Source organism: Panulirus ornatus, chromosome 27 (genome assembly GCF_036320965.1).
Source record: "Panulirus ornatus isolate Po-2019 chromosome 27, ASM3632096v1, whole genome shotgun sequence".
NCBI classification, from domain to species: Eukaryota; Metazoa; Arthropoda; class Malacostraca; order Decapoda; family Palinuridae; genus Panulirus; species Panulirus ornatus.
Window position 1 is genome coordinate 531,367 of NC_092250.1, and position 26,731 is coordinate 558,097.

The following is a 26,731-nucleotide window of genomic DNA, read 5'->3' on the forward strand; positions in this document are numbered from 1 at the left end:
AAGATTAATATCAACTTATTCCACAGAGTTCTGGCATCTCCTTTGACTTCTGGCGAGAAACCGTGGCAACTTTGGTTGCAGAGAATAAGCTCTCACCAGACTGCATTTTCCATTACCTTTCCCCTGAGGACCTCAGCCTCTCCCGCACTAGCTAGTTGGTGATACAAGTAGCTGCTTTGGAGGAAACAATGCAGATGTGGATGATAAGTTACACAATATGATAAAAGATTAAATATTTTTTCATCTTAAACCATGTGTATGTAAACTGCATCAGATGAAAGGACAGTAGCCTGTCTCCTTGTTATGCAAAGTTTTGCAGTTTTAGTACAAAATTGTAGCTTTATGTCCTATTTGCCTTGAAGTAGTGGTGATGCTTGTAGCAGGGCACAGGAACATTTTGCACAGCGTATATTGCCAGCAACACTATGTGCTGCTCTTGCTTGTAGCAGGCAGTATTATCAGGAACACTAGAGATAAAGTTGAGCTCTAGAGTACTTGGAGTAATACACATGTATCCAAGATGATCTAGTCGTGATATTTAACAAAAGGCTAGACAAATTTAAACGTGTTGCTCATGACTGGGGCATATGTTTGCTACAGACTGGAAGCTATGTCACTTTTTTGATATTGATTTGTATATGGACACAGGAAGTCTTGTCTTTTACACAAGGGAATATTCTCTTCCTTATATTTAAGCTAGGATGAGAGAAAAGCCTGCATGGAATTCGGTTAACTGAAAAAATATATTTAAGCTCCAAAAAGAATTGCATCATAGCAATATGCAATAAGCATCTAGAACAGATTTTTTTTCATTTATTTTTCATACTTGATCTCCACTCCCCACATTAGCGAGGTAGCATCAGGAACAGACAAAGAAGGGCCACATTCACTCTCATCCATTCTCTAGCTGTCATGTGCAGTGCACCAGAACCATGGTCCTCATCCACAGCAGGGCCTTGCATATCTTTCAATGGCTTCCCCTGCTGTTACACATACCCAGGTTCAATCTATTGACAGCACATCAACCCTAGTTTACCACATTGTTCCAATTCACCTTATCCCATGCACCCCTTTCACCCTCCTGCATTTTCAGTCCACAATCACTAAAAATCGTTTTCACTCCATTCTTCCAGCTCCAAGTTAGTATATCTTGTGACACAAATATCCTCTGTGTCAACCTCTCTTCACTCATTCTCTCCATATGACCAAACCAATTCAGTACATCCCCTTCAGCTTTCTTAACCACACTCTTTTTACTACCAGCCTCTTTCTTAGCCTTTTATTACTTTCTCAATCAGACCACATCACACTGTATATTTTCCTCAAACATTTCATTTCCAAAACATACCCCTTCCTCCCCACATCCTCAGTTATAGCCCATGCCTCACATCCTTACATCGTTGGGACTATGTTATCTTCAAACACTCATATATGTCTACCCAAATAATAACCTCTCTTTTCACACAGTCTTATTTGCTCCCAAAACCTTCACCCCTTCTTTACCATATCGCTCACTTCTGCTTCCATGGTTCCATTTGATGCCATGTCCACTCCCAGCTATCTAAATTACTTCACACCCTCCAAATTTTCTCCAGCCAAACTCACAGCCCAGCTAATCTGTCTTTCTACCATGTTAAACCTAACAACCTTATCTTTCATTCACAATTTACTCTCAACATCCTTCTTTCACACACTTCCAAACTCAGTCACCAGTCTCTTAATCAAATCTGCCACTAGTACTGTATCATTAGAAAACCACAACTGACACTTCCCAGGCCCCGTCATCCCCTACAGTCTGCACACTCACCCCTCTCTCCAAGGCTCTTTTGCAATTACCTCTCTCATTACCCCATCCAAAACCAAATTGAACAGCCATGATGACTTCACACACCCTTACAACAGACTGACCTTTACTTGGAATCACTCACTCTGTTTTCCTACCCATGCACATACTTTACATCCATGATGAAAACTTCTCACTACTTCTTGCACCTTTCCTCCCACACCATATATTCTTAAGACCTCCCACAAAGCATCTTTATCAACCTTATCATATGCTTTCTCAAGATCCATAAATTTAACACACCGATCCTTCTGTTTCTCTGTGTTTTTTACTCAACTTTTTTAAAGCAAACACCTGATTCACACATCCTTTACCACTTTGGAAACCATATTCTTCCTGCCCAATCTGATGTTCTGTACATGCCTTTACCTACTAAGTCACTGCTTTCCCATACAGCTAACCAAGCACACTCAACAAACATATACCTCTGTAGTCTGAATATTCACCTTTATCACCCTTGCCTTTATATAGTGGCACAATACATGTGTTCTGCAATTCCTCAGGCACCTCACTATGTTCCATGCATACATTGAAAATCCAACCAATCAGCAGCACAGTCACCCCCTTTCTTAAGAAATTCAGCTGCAGTACCATCCGTTCTGTAATCTGTTTTACGTTAAAGGTGAGGCATTTGGGATGTCTGTAAAAGATTCCAATGGTGTTTCCAAATATATTCATAGTAGTACATTATACTGAAATTGACTGCATTGTTGCTTTGACATGTCTAGGATTTAACAGCCTGCAGTGCTGGAACCATTTGTTGCCAAATTAAGTGCTTTTGATACAAGTAGACATCCATAATCAAGGTGGAATTACACTGAAAGCACTTATGTAATATTCATGACTTACCGTCAATATGCTGAAAGTGGACAAAATGCGGTTAGAGGTAAACATCCCATATGATTATCAGTATTCTTCTCTTGAGATGGGCTGCATTGAGTCAGTGATACAGTATTTTTATTTGACTTGCAGTCTAATATTGAGTGGATTTTGAAATAGAAATAGAAATTTCTTTGTAAAGTTATATACTTTGCTGTCCGTAAAGACATCAGAGAATCTCATTGAGTATAAGAGAATTTCCACAAGAGCTTGAAATCTCTCTACATTCACAAAAGTTTTTTAATTGAAGAAGGAAATGGATCATTTTACATATGATGATATGATTTTTCTTTTTATGCATACATTATCTGTATGGCTTTTAAATTTATGGGCCACAGGGGTGGAAGGGCTTAGGTGTGTTTCAACATCATGGGAAAAAATCTTGTAATTGTTACTTTATTGTAACAATGTTTTCTGAGTCTGACAGTAAGCCAGAGACACAAGTCCAGGACTTTTTAACAAACAGGAACTTGGAAAACATTCCATACAATCATGTGTAATGTCCCCACCATAGTAATAGTCAAATTGCTGCTACAAAACTTTTACATAGTGTAAGCAAATCCTTGTTATTTTCGTAAGAGTTATACATTAGATGATGTCAGTGCAACATGAGCACTCTTTGATTAATTGGATAATTTATTTCTCATGTTCTAGAGAATTCACTCATGAAAGCTGTTAACAAACTGGTTTTCATTTGTTTATCACAAATTAAAGTGAGAAATAACCTGAAGTTCTCTTCAGCACATCCTTCATTTTGGTCTGATATCATAAATTGATTATTTTTCCACACTTGTTTGTTGTTTCCCATGTCAGCTTGGTAGCACCAGGAACAGAGAAAGAAATGGCCTCATTCATTTGCGTTCATTCTGTATCTCTTATGTGTAATGCACCAAGACCTTAACCCTTTATCCACTTGTAGGCACCACTGATTGGATATATGTTTAGAAATGACGAGAAAATACACAGCAGTTTCCAAGAGAAACAGGTGATATTGTTGCAGCTACTGCGTGCTTGGTTTTCCACATAACACTGACATACCAGATCAGCACTTGAACATGATATGGCACTGGAGTTCTCTAGTTCTCTGTTGCCGTGCCACCTCCTTGAGGGAGTTCCAGATGGTACAGACATCAGACATATAGATAGATTGCTAAACAACTTAGATATTGCATGTCTGCTACAGCAAGGTGATGCGAAGCTGTCTGACAAAGTGATGAGTAGAATTTCATTTTCAAATTCTGTTTTAGTTCCTCTGATACTAAGTAGAAATTTACAGAGTAACCTCAGATTTATCTGATATTTAGATTAGTAGATTACTAAGATTAACTGTTTATCATCTTGGATGAATCAGGCAGAGTATAAGCAAGTAGCAAAGTACTCTCTTTGATGACAAAGTGAATACAATTGCTAACACATGACCTCTCATGAATTTGGCATTATGCTGAATAATACATCTAAGAAAATGATCAGACTCATTCTTTTATAACGTTATCATCTTCCTCAACAGTCATTGAATAATGATTACACAACTGTCAGTAACTTACCTCTGTTAGGACAGGAGAAAGAGACTAGAGAAAGTGGATAAGTGGGCACAGAAGCAGCCCCCATGAACTGCATGGAGACTGATATCTTTGGCAGATAATTGTTTTGGTTTTGATATGATAGGGGTAGTGGTTACAACAGTGAAGAATGCTATAATGCTAAAAAGAATGCACATCTTAGAGTTGTGATGGGCTTCACAGTGTCATATTTGAGCAGCCATATATGGCAATTTGCCTGATAAAGGGTTAGATTAATTAATGCAGTCTGTTGTGGATGAGAGAGCTTGGGAAGTGAGTCAGTTGTTGTTTGCTGATGATACAGCGCTGGTGGCTGATTTGGGTGAGAAACTGCACAAGCTGGTGACTGAGTTTGGTAAAGTGTGTGAAAGAAGAAAGCTGAGAGTAAATGTGAATAAGAGCAAGGTTATTAGGTACGGTATGGTTGAGGGACAAGTCAATTGGGAGGTAAGTTTGAATGGAGAAAAACTGGAGGAAGTGAAGTGTTTTAGATATCTGGGAGTGGATTTGGCAGCAGATGGAACCATGGAAGTGGAAGTGAATCATAGGGTGGGGGAGAGAGCGAAAGTTCTGGGATCGTTGAAAAATATGTGGAAGTTAAGAACATTATCTTGGAAAGCAAAAATGGGTATGTTTAAAGGAATAGTGGTTCCAGCAATGTTATATGGTTGCGAGGCGTGGGCTATAGATAGAGTTTTGCGAAGGGTGGATGTGCTGGAAATGAGATGTTTGAGGACAATATGTGGTGTGAGGTGGTTTGATCGAGTAAGTAATAATAGGGTAAGAGAGATGTGTGGTGGTAAAAAGAGTGTGGTTCAGAGAGCAGAAGAGGGTGTTTTGAAATGGTTTGGTCACATGAAGAGAATGAGTGAGGAAAGATTGACCAAGAGGTTATGTGTGTCAGAGGTGAAGGGAACGAGGAGAAGTGGGAGACCATATTGGAGGTGGAAAGATGGAGTGAAAAAGATTTTGAGTGATCGGGGCCTGAACATGCAGGAGGTGAAAGGCGTGCAAGGAATAGATTGAATTGGAATGATGTGGTATACCAGGGTCGACGTGCTGTCAATGGATTGAACTAGGGCATGTGAAGCGTCTGGGGTAAACCATGGAAAGTTCTGTGGGGCCTGGATGTGGAAAGGTAGCTGTGGTTTTGATGCATTATACATGACAACTAGAGACTGAGTGTGAACGAATGTGGCCTTTGTTGTCTTTCCTAGCGCTGCCTTGCACACATGCCGGGGGAGGGGGTTTTCATTTCATGTGTGGCGGGGTGGCAATGGGAATGAATAAGGGCAGACTATGAATTATGTACATGTGTATATATGTATATGTCTGTGTGTGTATATATATGTGTGCGTTAAGATGTATAGGTATATATTGTGCGTGTGTGGACGTGTATGTATATACATGTGTACGTGGGTGGGTTGGGCCATTCTTTCGTCTGTTTCCTTGCACTACCTCGCTAACATGGGAGACAGCGACAATGTATGATAAATAAAAAAATGAATATTAATTAGGAAGTGTTAGTTATAAAATTATGTATACATATTGCTGTAGAAGTGAGGAAATTCATATTCAAACAGAATCTTAGAGTCTCTGCTGTAAATTCAGGAGGCATGAGCATGTAACTTCTGTACCCTGTAAGATTGATAATGGCCTGATGCTCCAGTTCCACTTACAAATTTTCTTTGTTCAGACTCACCCCTCAACAGACTTAACCCTCTGCATTGCTAGACCCAATAACCTTGCTTTTATTCATTTTTACTCTCAACTTCCTCCTTTCACACACTTTCCCTTACTCAGGCACCAACTATTGCAGTTTCTCATTTAGATCCATTTGGATGTTTACTGATACTCTCTGAGTGAGCAGGGTGACGTCAAATTTGGCTAATGCCATCTCTTTGCAAATTCTGACACCATGCAGGCATTTATGCACATTTCATTTTGTTACCTTCGTGCTTTAGGTCATTAGTGGTGGTGGAACAGCTGTATGTGATTTATGGAAAGTTTTCTGTGATAATATATTGTCCAACCAAGTCCTGAACAAAGGTTTTGAGCATTTACATTCCCAGCTCACTTTATCTTTGCTTAGGAAATTCAATTTCAGTGATCAAAACAAAACTGAACAAAAATGTTTGACATGAAAAAAGGTAATAATTTTTGTCCCTCATCTGATACTATTTTGAAGGACCTTCTTGACACATTTTCCAGTAATACAGTGACAACCTACAAATCTAATGAACACAGTACAGAATCATGTGAATATCTTCAAGAAATTTTTGATAAATGCAAAGAATGAACTAGTTCTTTATTCTCATGTACAGTTATGTTTCTTCTGATACTACACAGAATGCCGATACATACTACTGTATCTGAGAGTTCTGTTTAGTAACCTAGCTTTTTTTTCAACATCAGTACATATATGATATTCCTGAGAATTGGTGACCTTTGTCACATGCTGTTGCTTATGACTAATTTGCCACTTCTGAGAGACATTTCGACATAAATTGCATTAATCTGTATTTCAGGTTTTTTGGGGGGATTTTTGAAGCATGGCATATTGACAACTTATAAAACTTGATATTTTTTCTCAGTTTTTCATGACCCATTATTGCTTTTCTAAAGCATATGATGCCTTGTTGATAATACTGAGGCACCTTGCTTTCTGAATACATAAGCATTAAAGTGTTTCACAACACTACAACCTTGGAGTTAGATTTACAGATTAGTTTCCACCATATATTTTTCAGTCAGCACAGATCAGGTGTGATACCAACTTAACCTGACACCATTCCTGTTATTTATGAAGGTTTTTAATCATATTACCAGCTTGATAAGTCCGCTGCACATTACATGTCAGTATTCACTATAAAAACAATGTGATGCTTGAGCCACCTCCTTGATGGGAGTTCCCGAAGGGAATGGTCATCAGAGATATAGATCAATTAATAGACAAAATTTAAAGGAAATTCTTATTGGGACATTGCTGTAAACACAGGGTAGTTTACACAATGTTGCTAGAAATCTGTATAAAAGGAAATGAAGTCATTTTAGTTACAGTTTTGTGAAATACATTATACATTCTTTCACTTCAAAGTTCTGCTAATCAAAACTTAATGTATATACAGTAATTATGTGAAGAAATACACAAATTAATTAATTGTACAGATATTTTAGTTCCTTTGTACTCGAATTTTAAATTCAAATCTTCATTGTATTCATTATTGGATGAATGAGCTAGAAAGACTACTTATCTAGGGAAGGATTCTTCACTGTTAAGATTATATGTTAGCCTTGAAACTTTGCTGTAGTGACCTATCAACTTTTGACCCCAGCTTTTCAAAAGTTGACCCTCCAGCTGCTACCTCAATCCCACCACTTACTTATCTCGTTTCTCTTAACATTCATTTGTGATATTCTGAATTCATCCAGGTTTTAGATGTTCGATATTTTGTTGCCTTTGATTTAGATGTTGCTTCTTTTCTCCATCACAAGTACTTAGGTAGTAGATGTTATAATGTTCTATTTTTAAGGTTCACAGAAAATGTAGGGATGTTCTGGCCACTAATTCAGATGGCAGGATGTCCAATCATTTAGTGTGGAATTTAGTCAAGAATTCTTTGTGGCATTGATTCTCTGTTTGGGACAGTGACCTTACCCTTCGGCTTGTAGTGTCAGGTCTAACACTGACTAATTATGTTAGTGAGTTGTTTGCATCAGAAGAGTCATTTGTGAGTACTCAGCAAAGTGAGATGCTACCTTCACATTAGTATTTGTATTATCTGCCTTCTCAAGTTGATTAGTTGGATGCAGGCTGTGATTTGCTTATATAGGGTGCATCATCTTACGTGAATTATGTGGATAAAGAGCTTGAATATTTTGTGGTAGTTATTAGCAGTTATCACTGATGGGGCCTTGGTGAGGAACCCTGGCCCTCACCTGCAAAGTAAACCTACAGTGAGATGGCTAGTGATGACTGGCCAATAAATGTTTTCAGATTTGATATAAGATAGCTTCGATCATTCATCCTCTTTTTTACTTGTATTTGTTCATAAATGATTGTTTTGTAATACATACATTTGGTATTACATTCTTGCTGTTTTTGGTTCTTTTTTATCATTTTTTTCATACATAGTCTCCATTTCTCACATTGGTAAGGTAATGCTAGGAACAGAGGAAGAATTGACCTTGTTCACTAACATTAGTATATTATCTATTCATGGCATACTGAATTAAGAATAATTATGATACATTCATCATTTGATATAATGTTATGAAAAACTTAACATATATATATACATTGAGTTTGTAGAGTGCCATGATGAAGATTTATGAAAATAATTTTTATTTTATCCATTTTTTTCTGCTTATATATACAGTATATATAATACAGCTTAATCAAAATATAAGTTTTTTCTTTTATGATGCATTATGTGTTGTTAGAAAATGAGCATTAGTTTTTGGATGATACTTCATGCATCATCAGAACTAGAGTAATATTCTAATTTTAGGCTACTTGGATAATATTGCCATTTTATGTTTATGCAAGTTCTTCGTTAGGCTTTGAAGGTGGAATGGCTAGTCACCAAAGTTTGATGGGCACCTCTCAGTATATTTTTCTAAATTTTTTTGTATGACCCTGAAACCCGTGTTCTTCGGTAAGATGGATAGGTTTGGTAGCTGAACAAGTAATTTTAGTTTTGGTGTTTGTCGTTGGTATGTTGCAAAAAAAAAAAAAAGAAACGATCAGGATCTTATAAGTCCCACTGTGATAGACAGCTTCATTTATGTAAAACTGCTGTAGTCGATATAGTTGCTATTAATCAGAGGACATTAGCTACTCTGATATGTCTGAGAAATATTTCCTTTTTATTGTATTGAGAATATTGATCTCATCTGTAGAGCTTATACTTCTGCACTTAGAATGAAATGTTAAAGTAGTAATAACTGTATAGACATAAATAGATATATAGATTAATCACTTGCATACATAGAAGTATGATGTGATCCCAAAGTAGAGTGGGCATTGGTTCATAGATGAGTGCCAATTACTCAAAAGATAACTGAATTTATGAAGTATAGTGTTAACTTGATACCGAGATTGACATTTTGTGCATAATACTTCACCATATGAATTTTGTCAGTGTTCATACAAGTTACATCTAATTTTGGAGGAAGTTCCTTGGAATATTGTCTCTTTTATCATTTACTTTCTCCATTTTTATATGGGATGGGTCAAGTGCACATAAATGTGCTCTTTGGAAAATGCATTTCAGAACTAGGGTAGCCAACCTCAATCTTGTAAACTGGAAAAAGAGTAGGGATGCTTAAATTTCGTGATGGTAGACTTACTACACTGTTTATGTTTTAGAAAGTTTATATATAGGTATATTATTTTGTTCCTGTCTTTAAGATTGATATTCTTCCTGCAGAAGTCTAGATGTATCCCAGTTTGCTAAAGCAGATACTTTCCTGTGTTGCATTATGATGGATGACAGTGTTGGAGGTAAACTGACATACTTTGATTTTTCATGTGTGTTAAGCTACTGGAAACACTGTGCTGCAGTTGCCCTATGATAGTGACCTGTTAAGGGTAAGGCACTAAAAGGCCATGAAGAGGCACCGGAATTCACCAGTTATGGTGACTTTTGATGTGGCCACCTTCTTGAGGGAGTTTCAGAAGGGAATAGGCATCAGAGATATAGATAGTTTTAATCCTTTAAGTGCTTTCCCTCTACATACATTTTAGTGGGAAAGTGAAGAGCATATATATATATATATATATATATATATATATATGCATTCTCATATTTTCTGCCCAGGTTTAGATAGGTTCATGCTTTCTAAGGGTGGGTATAGGTATCATATGTCACCTGCAACTCTGCTTAGACTAGTGACCCATGTGTGACCATGGTGGAAAGAGGTCATTTACACTCTCCAAAAAACTGCTGAGCATGGGTATGTGCATTTTCAACTTTTCAGCCCACATATTGATAAGCCCAAGCTTTCTAGAGTCATATACATAGGTGCCATATGTCACCCAGATCTCTAATTACTTTACGGAATAATCAGTAATCCTCTCAGTTACCCATAGGTTACCATGATAGTATGAGACCATGTGCTTCTAAGTGGACCAAACCCAATTGATCTGCATAGACAAGATTTTTTTTTTTAGGGCTTACAAGATGATGACAGCCTATTTATCTGATTTGAACATAAAAGATCTTGAAGAGAAGAGATTGATTTTGAATATCATGATGAGAAAGACTTTCTCAGTCTCTAAGAATAGCTTGGTTACTTGGTTCATGAAAGTTTATAAATGGCATGCAGCACATTAAGATTAATTGTCTAGCAATGTGCCAAGGTTCATATTTAATTATATATGTTTAAATTGCTTCGGCATTTTAAACAGTTCATGGTACCTTTTTATTTATATTTCATTGTCCCTTGTTCTTAGGAGATGCATTTTTTCCTCTGGCTCACATCTAAAGAGCTAATGAATTAGAACATTCCAAACATGTAATGATATATTTTGGCCAAATGAACTCCTCTGCTAAACTGTCAATAGCTTAAACATAATCCACCATATCTCTCTCTTCTTACAAATACTCCTTTCTGCAAGTAAACAACAAACTAATTAGATTCTCTTGTCATTGTATCTATGGTGCAATAGTCTGAATTATATCATTGAAGTAAGAAGACAGGAGTTGTGCTGTATCACTGTTTCAAGGGTTTCATGATGAAATCCTGATTTTACTCGTAAAAGTGATTTTTCTTCAATTGAACTATGAATTAGTCGATGGGGCTCGTCTGTGGATGGTAGGTGCTGATTTCAGTACACTATATATGCCAGATAGTGATTGGATGTGTGCTGATGAGGCTCTTTTTATATATATATATATATATATATTTTTCTTTTTCTTTCTTTCAAACTATTCGCCATTTCCCGCATTAGCGAGGTAGCGTTAAGAACAGAGGACTGGGCCTTTGAGGGAATACCCTCACCTGGCCCAATTCTCTGTTCCTTCTTTTGGAAAATTAAAAAAAAAACCGAGAGGGGAGGATTTCCAGCCCCCCGCTCCCTCCACTTTTAGTCGCCTTCTACGACACGCAGGGAATACGTGGGAAGTACTCTTAATCCCCTATCCCCAGGGATATATATATATATATATATATATATATATATATATATATATATATATATATATATATATACACTGTTGGCATGAGAGAGGCAATTGGGCATGAAAAATATTATCTTAGATCATATGTGGCACATAACATCTGGAAGTGTCTAAATGAATTATTTTCTTGGACACTGGGATTTGATTTCAGAATTATTTCCATTGTTTGCACCTTAGACTTGTTGAAGTATACCATGTCTAGCTCTGTTTCTTTTGGCTGATGAGAAGTTTAATATCAGAGAAATATTAAGAGCATGTTACTTTATAGTATCAAGAGGAGCATTGTGCAAAATTAGTGCCATTAATTGTAAAATATAACTTTTTTGTGTCTTAGATCTTTGCTTATTTTAAGTTATACTGTCTTGGATTTTTATCAGACAAGATGGTAATTCTCACCTCAGTGGCGCATACTCAGGTCTTTGGCTTCTGGAAGAGTTTCTGAGTTATTAGATTAAGGTAGTGTAATGATGCGAACTATGAGCATTGTGCTATCAGTTGTGATATTTGTTCTTCATGCACAAAGTTTTATTATGGTTATTATATAACCTTCCTTGAAACATATTGTCTAAGTTACATTTTTACAAGCAGTCTAGTTTATAAAGCCTGCTACTTGTCTGAATTGTGTAGATCATATATATTTATCATATCCAAAAGAAATTTGACTGAGAGTGTATTAGTAAATTTTTATGGAGAAATGTACACAAGGTAAACATGGACTTCGTAATGAAAACAAGAAATTAGGCACAAAGGATAAACTTCTATAAGATTTTTTTTATAATATTTTTGTAAGTGCATACCAGAAAGAATTAATCAGCAAACAGTCAAGATTAATGTTTAATAACAATAAAGGTAGATATTTAGATATAACATGAATATAGACTTTATTTTAGTTTCTTTGAATCACTTTGAAAATACAGAGGAAGTGAAGCATTTTGAAAGCATTGCTTGTCAGATGTAAGTATGCCAACTGTCTGGCAAATTATATCAGAGCATAAGCAACAAAAGATATGTTAAAGTTTAATATCTAGTAGAGTTTACTGATATTTCCTGTTTTACCAAAACTGCTATATATCTTCCACTCTGTCTTTCATGTTAACTCTTTTTTCTATAAGACAGCAAGTAAAACAATGCGCCTTTTAAGGTAGGATATTGATATTAAAGTCGAACTGATGAGAAAGCGAAAGAATAGTATTGCTTGCATAGAATAGCCTTTAGCACAGTTAATTCAGATTTATACCAGTAAGGATAAGCAGTTTCTGAGTACAGATACGCACAAAATGTCAGAAGTAAAACAAATTTTCAGTAGAATTAAAACATTGTTAACATGATGATAAGTATACATTGTGCATTTTGTGTATTAGTATGTGCAATCTGCCTGAGAGAGTGAACCAGGGTGTCCTCTACTGGTTCAGACAGATGGTGAGAATGAGCAGAGACAGACTTACTAAAAGGATCTGTTTGTCAAAATTGAGGAGTAAGGGGAAGGGGAAGACTGAGAAGGAGATTGAAGGTTGGAGTGATGAAAGATTAAGGGTATCAACATAAGCTTTCAGGAGGCCGAGACATGCATACAGTGAAATAGATTAGATTAATGTGGTATATAGGAGGATCTTGCTCTGCATACAGTAAAGTAGATTAGATTAATGTGGTATATAAGGGGATCTGTGCTGTCTGAGCTGAACCAGGGCTTAAGGAGCAGCCAAGCTAAACTTTGGAATAGTGTTATGGCTTGGCTCCGGATGGTAGGCTCTGGCTTTGGTATGCTATACATGAAAGCTAGAGAATGAATGTGTGCAAATGAGGATGTTATTCAACTGTTCCTAAAACTATCTCGCAAAGGCATGAGAGGCAGTTGTGTTGTATGAAAGAAATTTGAATACCTGATTACCTCTCGCCTTATTGAGATTGTATCTGGAATGAGCACCATCCCTTGTAAATCAGGCTTCTCCTGCAATTCTTTTTATCTAATGTCTTTACCTTTTACCTTTATCTTGTAGCTCCAGGAGCCCTTTGTATCTTTTGTGGGACTCGTGCAGCACTCAGGAATGTTTGGTGATGTTGTTTGTGTGTTTATGTGGGGGAAAAAAAGCATGTGTTCAGTGTCTTCATTGTGGTAGTTGCATTGTGGGCAAGAACGTTTTTGAGATATGCTGAATCAATGTTTGTAGTCTTGAAGGGATGGACAGTGTCTGGGGCAAAGACAAAAAAGTGTAACTTATAAATGTCCAGGAGTGTGGTTTCAGATAAGTGTATGATATCTTTAACTCCACATGTATTTACATGGAGGGGATGAAGTGCTTACAATCATACACATTTTGTAGGAGTTAGTTTTGCAGAAATTGAGGTCTCCTACCCCTGACACATTGTCATTAGAAGTAGTGTACTGATATGTTGTTGAATCAATTTAGTTTGATATTGTGAAAATGAAAAACAGGTTTGATGTAAAGGACCTTATCCTCTGTTGATGATGAGCAAGTACAGCATAAGTCCTGTCTGACTCATCTTTACTTTATTTGATGTTAGACTTTTCTGAATAGTAATTTTGATTGTTGGTAGATGACACATGAATAAATAACGCCAATTGTCAGGGATTGAGGTAGCATCTGTTAGGTTGGCTTTTGGTTAGGGTGGTTTTTTGAAACTGCATGGCGGATTCCATCAGGTTTGATGGCAGTTGTGATATTCAGCAAGCAACTCTTGGTAAGTTAATACCCTTGTCTTCCCACTCTACCATTTTAATATGAGACAGGTCTCTTTACAGCAAGACCACTTTTTCATACATTGCTCAGGTAATTGTAAGAATTATTGTATTTATTGCGGGACATTCTGGCTGCATGCGGCAAAATTTTGAGCTGAGGAGCTGTATATGATTGTCTGCTGTTGTAATATATTTTCATATGTTCATGAATATACTACTTATGTTTCATGAGTACTTTATGTATTCTTTTATTTAGTATTATTCCATTTTTAATAATAAAAAACTGTAGTGTATAAAAATGAAATGCAGTAAACCCAAAATATTAAGAACTGATACTTGATTTTTATCAAATAGTGTTTATATGAATGAAGGTACTAACTCTGATTTGTGATCCTTTGTGAGCTTTAGAGTCGGACTGTAGATAGAAAAGAATATTTTATACGAAGATCTTTCCCTGTGTAGATACCCATCAACAACTGTCAGTAGACACAAGATTGTCTGAAGAGACCCATGGTAACAGTTTTCAAGCAGATTTGATTATTTATTCAGTGAAATTTTTGTTATTCACATATGAAGGCATTTTCATAGGTCAATGGAATTCATAGTCCGACAGTCTGATATGAAAATCTATCAGAATTACTTTATTATATACAGAATTTCATCTAAATAGTGGTAGAAATATATTAATCTTTATGATGGCATGCTAAGGTTTGTGTGGATTTTCATCCAATGTTATCTTGAGCCATGATAACCAATTGCCGTTGAGGCATAATGCCAACTAATGGCACTGGTCTTCAGTTCACATTTTTATGAAAAGAAACGAACAATTACAAAATATCAGGGGCTGTGCTCTTACAGTTTCTACCATAAGCCAGAATGCTTTATTAGAGAAGAGTTGTACTTGAATATTTTTTAACATTGGTTTTGCAATAGATTACCTAGGATAAATTCTTTAACATCCATGCTTAGGATTACTTGGATTTCTTGCTGTTATTTCACATATTAAGCATGCAATCCCAAAAGTATTGGCTACTGGATAAAGAGGCAACTTTTTTTTTTCAATTCATTAACTGTTCTTTGGTTGGAATGAACTTCATGTAGTTTCATAGCATACTGTTTAAATGTGGGTGTACCTTTCGAGTTTACTGATATGAAGTTCAGTTTGTATAAGTTAGTAATGAAAATTACATTTGAATTTTGATAAACTTCAAGATACTGTATACTCATAAGCGTCTGTATGCATTATAGAATTGCTTAGGCGTGGAATTATGTATGTAGTTATAAACCTGTTAAAGCAACTTATTCCTTTAAAGAAAAATGTTATGAACAACCAAGCTTGCAGTGTTCTCTGAAAGAACTTTTGTAAGCTATTGCATTGAAATATATGAGGAGTGCAACATTTGAATTTTGGTTAGCTTAAAGGTTTACACATAAGCAGCCGTATACTTTGATGTTTAATTGTTTCAGCGTTGAATTTTGTGTGTTCATGCAAAACCTGTTAAAGCTCCTTATTTCCTTAAGATAGAGCTACTGTTTTGAGCAGCCAAGCTTGCAGTGTTCTTTGATGTTGTATTCTTTTGTTGTAATCATAAGCCTTATAGTTACTTCTTGAAATGTGATTTACTCTGTGAGGGATTATTAAGGATCTAAAGTCCTCAGCTGTGCATGTTAGTATGTAAAATATGGTAATGTTATAATGTTGAAATAGATCCAGTGTGCATTGTTCAGTGAAGTTCATGAAGATAGGCATCCAGTTAATGTGAAATAGATTATATGTTCTTGTTTGCATGTTTAACCTATAACTCACAAATATTTTGTTACATGAACACTTGAACAGGTGAAAAGCATTGTATCTGCTGCCTTTTTTTATTTTCTGTGGAAGGGCCAAGTTACTGAAAAACACACTTAAGATTAAGGTTATCCCAGTGTGCAGTTCAGATACAGGTTGTACCTCTATAATCCGGCGATCTGTGGTTTGGTAACACCCATGGTTCAGCACGGTTTCAATCTACCGCCATTAGTTATTAGTTTAAGGATTTGCCACTAGGGTGGTGCTGTTTACAGCACTGAGGTGCCAAATTCTGTTTACACTGCAGCCGAGCTAATTAACAGTTCCGTTAATTTCTGATATTTAGCTGTATTTTAGCCTTTCAGGATGTCATCCAAGGGACTAAGAAGTGCAGAAGATGGTGCTAGTGCTAATAACTGTAAACGTAAATCATTATCTGTTCTTGAAAAGGTGGAGTTACTGAAAAGATATCTAATTTTTCCAGTAACTCCACCTTTTGTGTGGATTTTCATCCATTGTCATCTTGAGCCAAAGTAAAGACTCTGTATGAGTACTGTGAGATCGGATCATTAACCCTGTATGACTTAGGGGTCAATTTCTGTTTTCCAGTATTTTCTGTGGTCCGGCAGTGACATGTCCCATGGTTGCCGGATTAAAGAGGTACAACAGTGTCTGTAAATTTCATTTATAAGGGAACCTGCAAGAATTTTTGCCTTTGGTTGTCTGAACTGAAACTATTTATATGAAGTAAGTTTTCAAAGCAAAAAATATTTGCTCTTATACCCCGGTCATTTCTTATTTTTTCGTGTATGATATTCAGCATTTTAATTTGAGAACTTCATGGTTTAAATATTTGCGGAATCATTTTCCATGAAATTGATATCTTTGAAGGTAACAAAAACAGTAAACGTTTTTGTCAGTATAAGGCCATGGCAAATACAGGTTGATGTGTGATCTGTGCATTTGTCACATCTAATTGTTTCAGTTCATAGGAGATTACTACTATGTGCAGATAATGCCTGTTTGGCGTGTAAGCCTCTTAAAGGCATTGTTATTTCTACATGCCGAATTATTGTGCTGAATTATTACTTGCCTGTGACTGCACTAGCTTCTTGCAGATTCAGATGTTAGATGATGTTAAATATCCTTGTTAGAAGCAGAAATGAGTGCTTTATTTAAAATCAATATTCAGTTAACGGTCACTTATTTACTGCATACCCTCTCATTGTACTTTTCTAATCAAGCAGATTCCTTATTTTTTTTTTCAGGATGCAGTGGTGCTCATAAAAATTATTTTCACCTGCTGCATTTGTAATATTGTGAATATAATTACTGTGACCAACCACCTATGGAGCCAGGACTACTTAGGAGGACTCCATGGATTGGTATGAACCTTTTACTGAGACGTACGTGAATCAGTACATTTGACCAAACATTGTTATTTTTTCAAGTTTCATTACTTTGCAAAATGTTACTGATATAATTGGTATTATCATGATTGTTGTCTTGCATTAATCAAAATTTTTATTAATAACTTGCTTTGATAAAAATAGTATTTAAATTTTGGTTGTGCCTAAAGAAGAAGAAAAATTTAACTGATAGTCTGGTAGATCTGTATTTATTTTGAATCTTTCACTTTCTTGCCTTCATGGAGTATAGTACGGAAAAGTAACCCAAATGTGTTTAAAGAAAAACAGGAATGTGGTGCAAAATCTTCATGAAACTGATTATTATAGTAATGGATTTAAGATGATCTCAGTTGTGGCTGTTCAGTGATTGGAATCCAGCCTTTAATATTATTTGTATATATACTCATGAAAAGTTGATACATGTTGACAGTGAATTATCAACATACCATATGATATGATCATAACCAGTAACAAGTTTTGTATAGAATAGCTCTCTTACTCATAATCGGTAACAGTTTTCCGTTAGATAGCTCTCTGGTAGTTACTATTTGCGGTTGATTTAATGCCTAGAAAGCCTGCATTCTTGAAACTTGTTACTGACGAATTCCTCAATTGCTGAGATAGTTCAGCTTTAAGCATGTGTAATGGTTAAAGGACGATGATGATGCTGTTGTTAGACTAGGAATCAAAACTGTGATGTTAATTTAAATTTCATAGTTTGTGGAGAATCTGTGAAATAGGCATGAGTACCAAAATTTCACATCCTGGAAAATTAAGTCATTGGTGTTTGAGGTGTATTATAAACTTAAACTTTTAGATTTGTACAGTTTACTTATATACATATATGTACATACGTATATTTTTCTTTGATATTCTTGTGATGGAATAGGATTATTGTTAATACTTCATTTGAAGTGTAGATGGAGTATTTTTGACTGGACACCATATCGTGTGTAAGAAAGTAAGTGCCCACAGGTACATCTAAGTGTGTAGATGATGTTCATATTAGATCAAAAAGGAGTGTTTTGAAAAATGTGAGAATTTAAACTTATTCTGTTTGCTGTGACTGTATGTATGGGTATAGTTTTGAAGTTTTTTTAATGTAGTTTTGTAAAATTAAGGTGTTTATTCAGGCAAGATCTTGACCATATCATGTTTTTATTTCTTTTTAAATTATTGTCATTTTTGTTTTTGATACTGGGAGAAAACACAGCATTGGCCAGGTTACTGGGAGAAAACACACCAATTAGCAGTAAACCACATATACAGTATGTACAACCAATTCCAATGGCTTTGAAGAGACTAAGGGAGTAAGAAGGCTTCCAGGTATTGTAAAACTGCTCCCAGAAGTAAGTTTTTAGTGTTCACTAAGTCTTCCAAATGATTTTCATCAAGTGGGAAAGGAGGGCTAAGCAGTTGCCTGTATGAAGCATAAAATTGTGAATGGAATATGGGGATGGACCAGATGTACGCTTTTAGGGCCATCAAGCAATATAGGCAAATGAAAGAGGGGAAACAAAATATTTAGTGGATTCAGAGCATGTTAGTGAAAAAGAATCTTGCATCATAGTCTAGTCAGTCGTTTACTTTGTATAACATCTGTTACTGATCTGTTATGGCATTGGATCCTAAAATCACTCACACTTCTGTCTTTTGTGCATTGTGAATGATAATGTCATTACTCTTGGTTTTTAGCATGTGATGATATGGCTATTGAATGAATATGGTCAAGCAAGGTTTTGCAATCTTCTCCAATTTCTCCCATGCCATTCTTTCCAGGAAGCTGTAGGAGAGGAAGTACAACATATGGATGATATGCTTTCACACTACTTACTACCATTCCTAAATTGCATTGATAAAGAAGTTATTGTTCAAATATTTAACTGTCTCCTGCTGTTAGGCTGTATGTGCTGTACATGAACCTTGGTTTGTATTGTTTTGTAGTAATGTGTCAGCAAGCCTTTCATTTTAGATGGTACAGGATTAGATATCAGAGGGAAACAGTGAAAAAAGAAAGTTAAGTAATGTGTAAAGAAATAATAAAGTAGAAAATTACTTTGATGTGTTGTAAGGTAATTAAAGAGTGTATTGGTTGAGGTTGCTTCAAGGGCATGTGGTATAGGTTTAGTTTGAGAAGAACTGCACCAAGGAATTATTTGTATAAGTGGACAGTAATTATTGTAAAATCTGAATCTCAGAAAATATTGAATGATGAATTGATTGGGGGTAGATAATGAGTGTTGAATATAAAGTCCTGAATAGAAAAGTTAAAAGATAAACCATATGTGTAAAAGAAAAGCAAATGAAGGAGAACTGAGTATATTACAGATATGCATAGATAGGAGCTTTATGTTAGGAATGAGTATATTAGATCAGTCTGAGAGACTGCTTGCAATAAGGAATGTATTATATAAGAGAGATTTGAACTTCGCAAGAAAGTGGGTGACAGGGTTATTGACCGGTTCGTCGGGTTGTTCAGTATCTGCATGGCCTAAAAGGAATGTCAGAGAACTGGCAGAATGCTTGTATGGTACCCTTGCATAATTAATGTCTGAGTTATGAAGTTATAAGTGTATTGTATATACCTGGTAAAGTGTATGGGAGAATGGTTTTTGAGGTGGTGCAACTAGAACTTGTGGAGGTGTGCCATTAGGTCCATACAACTTGTCCACCATTTGCTGGGAAAGAACTCTGAAGACCCTTAGTGAGGAAGATGTAGGAGAGGGCATAAGGTTTAGTAAGAAGAGTAGATGTGGAATCCACCATAGTGAAGGTAAAGGGCATAAGGTTTAGTAAGAAGAGTAGATGTGGAATCCACCATAGTGAAGGTAAAAGAAAATAAGATGTAGAAAAGATTGGCTTTATCATCTGGAAAGCAGGCTGTAAAGTGGTTAGGGCTGGAAAGAGGAAGCAAGGTTGAATTTTAGGAGTTTTTTGTTGCTTTTGGATAAGGACCAGAAAGATTTATGTAAAAGAGATGAGTGTTTGTGGACTGAATACCAGCAACCCATGTGCAGGTGAGGAAGAATGAAAAAAACAGCCACTGCAGTGCTAGCTCATTATGCTGATGTCACTATTTCACCCATTACTCAAACAGTAGTGTTTCCGAGGTTGTTGGTTGCCTGCCGCCTACCGTCTACAAGTAGTTACCACAGTTGCATGCAGTTGACACTTGTTAGTTGAATCAGTGAATCAGTTGAATAGAATGGTGTTTTGCTGTATGTAAGAAGAGGATGTTTAAAAGTAGATTAAGGCAAAAGTATGATTCTTGCTTTTTCAAGAAACTCTACAGTGTCAGATGAGTGTGAATGGTAAAGTACTGTTAGTTATTGGTCAGTTTTGATATTTGAGAGTGATATTCAGTAAGGGTGGTAACTGAAAACTAAAGCTTGGAGTAATTTATATAAAACTCACAAGAAAAAAAAGAGAGGTGCTTTAAAAGCTCTTTTGAATGAAAAAACTTTAAGAACATAGTACACAAGAAGCTTGCAGAAGGGAGAACTTGTCCCAGTTGATGTATGAATGCAGATCCGTAGTCTACATGAGGATGGGCAAGATATAAGATAGTTTGAAATGAATAAGTTTGAAATGAATAACTTAAATAGTACTGTATAGTTAAAGGTTGGAAAATATCTTTTAACCTTATTTACAGTTGTATGCCACATTAACAGCCTAAGTCTTAGCAGCAATTAGTAGAACAGGTTCATAACAAATAAGTGAAATGGATACATAAATAACAAATATGTGAGGATATGTGGTGGGAGGAAATTGCCAAAAGAGCACATAACCCAAAGTGTTTAAGGTGGTATTGTCTTCTACAACATATTGTAAATGATATGTTAGTTAATAAGATATATATTAGTATAGTTGAAGGTACAAGGAAAAAAGGTAGATCACAAAAAAATCGATAGAGGCAGTGAGAGAATATGGAAATGGCTCAGGGATAATCTGAAATTAGGTTTTAACATATTTTATGTGTGAGGATAGAGGTGTGACTGGAGGCTACTTTGAAGTGACCAGTGAATCTTATTTGGAAAATTAAGTAAGAAGCACTTCAGTCAGTTTGGGTCCATATTGTATATGAACACACTGCACCTGGGTTAAGGTCAAGGATGAATCTGAGAGGTAATATGCATCTGATTCCCTCTGTGTAATGGGAATGAAGTTTAAGATATTAGATTCTCATATGCATGTTTGTTCTATATGGTAAGGGAAAAGATGAAGCATGCTTTAAGTTATTATGTAATGTGCGAGTGAAACTTTTACTGGGTGAGTCCATTGTTTATGTGTCAGCAAAAAATGTTATCTTTGTACCTGTCTTCACCTTTCTATTATTATCTTTCGTCTGCATGTGAGAAAACAAATCATGGCGAATGATGTATTTATGTACAGTACTCACTAATATTAGGTGCTGATGGAATACATTTCTGTGTATAGGTTATTTATTTATTTTTATTATACTTGATCACCGTTTCCACCATCAGCGAGGTAGCGCCAGGAAACAAGAAGTACAGCCCATCCAATCATATACACACATGTATACATAAACACCCATACATGCACATATACATACACATATGAACATATGTACATATACATACACAGATGTATGCATATATACACATCTACACATTCATAAAAAACAAGAATGCTTGGGCTGTGGATACTGCCAGATTTTATCATTATTATTATTATTATTATTATTATTATTATTATTATTATTATTATTAGTATCATTATTATTGTTATTATTATTATTGATGTTATTTTGGGGATTGATTGTATCTAAGGAAAAAATTCCTAAAAAAATTCTGTCTTGCTATACTTCATTCAAGCTTGTACTGGTTATTGTACCAATTAGTTTTTTCATAGTTGCTCACTGTTTCCCACATTAGCAAGGTAGTGTAGAAACAGACAATGGAAGACCCTGTTTGCTCACATCCATTCTCTGTCTGTTTTATTCAGTGCACTTAAATCACAGCCCCTATCGATAACCACACCTCACAGACCTTTCTGTGGTTTCCCTCTGCTGCTTCACATGCCCCCTATACTGTCCCATGCACACGTTTCACCCTCTTGCATGTTCAGGCTCCAGTGCCCGAAATATTTTTCATGCCATCCTTCCATTTCTAGCTTGTTTCACACTTCTTCTTGTCCCCTCCACTTCTGACACATATATCCTCATACTCATTCTCTCTCTATGTCCATACAGTTTTAGCACCAATTTGAAAGTATATTTTTCTAGGTGGGTATATGCACAGTGTCACAGTATTTGTAAACTGAGCCACAATAATGAGAAGAAAGCTTAAAATCAAATATTTTATCTTAAAGTCTTCACAAAATTTCTCAGTTTATGATGCTGTATTGACCTTCACATGCTTGGAGTTGTCACTTGAGACATGGCGTAGCAGGCACCAGGAAATATCATATGAGCACTAGTTTATGTGGACTTATTTTTAACAATCTCTTTAATATTGTGACATTTGTATGGCTGCTAAGTGTCTCATGGTAACTATAGGTAATTACAGACTACCACTCTCTGGAAGTAATTTTGAAGAGTAAATGTATATGTGAATATGTGCAAATGTATGTAGAAATATATGTAGATATGTGTAAATAGTAACCACAAATAGTGGTAAGTGACATTTAGAGAATGCGAAGAATCAAGATGGGTGTGTTGTGTTTAGATGTATCTAGAATGAAATCACACCGTGAAAAAACTATAATTATCATATACTTATGTTGGTAAAGAATATCCATACCACCACTAGTACCTTCTCATCATCAGTTGTACACCCCTTCTCACCAGTATAGAAGAAAGTATGCTCGTTTTGGGGTGTTTTCTTAAATGGCTTATAATAGGGAAATATTTTGTTTGAGAAAATTAGATTTTTCTCACATTGGGAAATTTACTTTTCAGAAAGAATACAGAATGAAAGGGATAAGGGACAGAGATAGCAGTGATTTTAAGAAATAGAGAGGAATAAGTTTTAGCAAAATTGACTAAGTCGATGATAGGATTGGGATTCATCATATTAAAAAGACACAGTGTACATCTTTATGGACGATCAAGGTGGATTTAGGAAGGAAATAGATTGCATATAACACAATTTTGCATGTAGGAATTTGTACAGGAATAAGTGTTCTCAAAAAAAAGGTGGCAGGGTGTTTGATAGGGTTTGATAGGATTAAAGCTGATGAAGCAGTGACATTACTGAGACTGTGATATTAACCTTGACCCGTAGGATGTATGAAAGACACTGTTGGGAGATCAAGCTTTAAGCTGCCAATACTCAGCTCGTTGATATCAGTGGAATAATTAGGAGCCTTATAACCAGAAACAGATCATTATCACATATTTTTTTTTAGTTTAGTTCTGTTCAGCTGCTGGCATAAAGTGTTTGTGCTACCAATCAGCATACAACTCAAGTCAAATTTTCTTTTGTTTACTTCTCCAGTACCAGGTAATGTAGATGACTGCAATCTTAGAATGAATAACAAAGGAAAACAATCTTAAGAGCCTTGAAGAATGATGCAGTTATTTTTACCCTGCCAAAGGTATTACAAGGCATATGCTTCCAAAATGAACAATTTCATCAGTATAGAAACTTTTACTTGCAATGCCAGTTTCCACATAGACCTACAGTAAAATGGAATGGAAAGCTGCATCTCCAGTTTCTTCACTACTAACTGCCCCACCTGTTAAATACAAGAAATAATGGTTCTTCCAGGCTAAAGCGATGAAGCCACCTGTAGGAGAAATTCAACCTGTTTATTTTCATGTGGTCATCGTGCCGCTAACTTCTTCATGCATGCCGAAATATATTTGAGTAGCCTTTTGAATCATATGGTCAGTGACTAGAATTTGGTTCTTGTTTTAATTCTGAATAGAGATGTCAAGAGCCTCAGTGCACTGAGAGGAACATCTCTTCAAGGATGTCACGTCAAGTCCAGACAAAAGAGCCAAAAGGCATTTTCTGTACTCTGCCACCTCCTTTTTGTAATTGTGGTAATAGATTCATTGAGTACATATTTCATTTGATGCTGTATGCATTTTCTATCTTCATTTGATCAAAACTGATTGTCTTAAACTCAGTTGGGCTATTCCTCATCTGTTTCCTTGTGCTACCTTGCTAACGTGGGAAACTGCGATTAAGTATAATGAAAAAGTATGTATGTATATATATATATATATATATATATATATATATATATATATATATATATATATATATATATATATATATATATATGTTATCCCTGGGGATAGGGGATATACATACATACATACACAGACACACACACACACACGTACCATTATTGCCTTCCCTGCCATGATTAGATAGCATCTGAAACAATTACACGATGCATACATGCACTCTACACCCGTCATATATAATGTCCTTGGGTTTTTGGCAATATATTTATTGATACTCATTTCAGAGGTTTCTTGTTTATCTTTATCTGTATTATGCTTATGTAAACTACAAGTAGTAACAAATATCAAATTTTGGTAAACCAGTTTCTATATTGTCTTTTGGAATTTGTTAACATTTTTCCTCATTGCAACATTTACTCGTACATTAGTCCAACTTAGTGATGACACTGTACAAAGCCATAACTGAACATTATATCTGTTGTAGTAGATCACTTTTTTAGCTTCATCTGCAACTCCATATCTGTAGTATTTCTGTTGCTTTCAGCTAACAGAGCTTTGCATCAGACTTCCTTTAAGTTTTACTATTTTCTCCAGGAGTACCATAGACATTGCATATATGAGGTTCTCTTTTTGTACATTGGTCTACTGAATTAGGCTAGTGAATATAGTAATTTTACTTTTTTGAATTGTGCATTCTTATAGGGTCAAGTAGCAGTTTGTTCCAAAAGTGACAAGAATTTTTGAGGGACTAGGCAGTTTCCCTTAGACACTTCAGATTCTTGTGGTTAACAGTGATTTGGATTAGAGCAGTGGTAGTTTGAAATTTTACAATTTGTGGCATTGCTTATGGATATTATGTTAAGCAGTCATGGTGAAACAGTTTTGGAATTACAAAAACATTATGAAAACTGATTAAAAAGTTAGTTTTGAACACTCACTTTGAAATAGTATTATATTAAGTACATTAAACCCTTCAGCATGCACAGAGGAGCAGTTTCAGGACATTGTATATAATGAAAGGAAGTGACTTCAGACAAAGAACATATTAACATATTTTAGGCCAATGATGGTGTGGGCCAGTGCACTCTAACCTCACATAGAAATAAGGTGGGTAGGATTTCCCAGCAGGGCCGTTGTATCCTAGTCAAGTTGAATTCCTCAAACAATAAATTTCTTCCTATTTCTCTCTGTTAAACTCTAGCAACTTTCTTATCTTCACTGATGTATCTGTAATTCCACCACTTAACATAGTTGATACAGTTAACATTCTTGATATCAAAGTATGGTCTGATCAGTCTTGTTAACCTGTCTAAAGAAACTTGTGAGCAATTATTCCAGTTGTATGAAGGATTGTTTCATCCTTGTATGGAGTACTGCTCTGACATTTTGGGTGGTTCTAACTCTACATATTTGACTAAAACAATTCTTAGATATCCTTCATATTGAAATCTTATACATTGAGACTCTGTAATGTAACAGATTGTTCAAAACGCAGATTAGGAATACCAAGATTGATATATGGTGCAAAAAATCTGTTAGTTAGGAAGAAGCAAACACCAATTCATACCCTCACAATTTTGTATAAACTGGCAGAGTTGAGACAAAAGTTGCTGTATGTCTGTTTGTAAGAAATGTAAATTTTTTTTGATATTTTGTGGAAAAATATCCAAACAGCTGTGACATAGGTAGGATGCAGTGTGGATGTAAGTGGCGCTACATATTTAACAGAGGATCTTGTACCACTTTTATGCTTTTTTTTTTTGTTTGTGCATTTTTCTTGGTAACTAACCCTTGATGATGAAATTTGGAGAATTTACTAAATAGATATATTATGCATTTTCTCAACATTGTGATAGGTAGTAACCAGTTTATGTTATTAAAATGTTCTTTTTTTTTCACTAGCCTTAGTGAAGGCATGATGTGAGGATCCGTTTTTCAGGCATTGTCATTGACACGAGTACACCTGAGTTTTGAGATTCCACTTTAAACAGCAGGTGTTGTAATGTGTTCCTTGAGTGTTTGTATCTTTCATTTTGCTCAACTTTTTCAACCTCAGTAAGAATGCTTCATCTGAATTGATACTGTAATAAATGTACAGTTTCCTTTTCAGTGTGTCTGAATTTTTCTGTATGCTGTATGTAGGTTTTCACTTGTAAATACTGTAAATAAAGGCATAATATATGCTGCAGGTAGTTTGCTGTTTTTCCTAGT

General features: G+C 35.6%; 1 protein-coding gene across 1 annotated transcript in view; it reads left to right on the top strand.

Annotated features, from left to right (window-relative positions):
* Positions 1-26,706, top strand: part of LOC139757510 (short transient receptor potential channel 4-associated protein-like) — a 67,133-nt gene extending 40,427 nt beyond the window's left edge. Inside the window, exon 16 of the mRNA XM_071678021.1 lies at positions 27-26,706. Within this exon, the coding sequence (XP_071534122.1) occupies positions 27-155 (129 nt within the window). The 3' untranslated portion in view covers positions 156-26,706. The remainder of the gene's footprint in view (positions 1-26) is intronic.
* Positions 26,707-26,731: the final 25 nt, after the last annotated feature.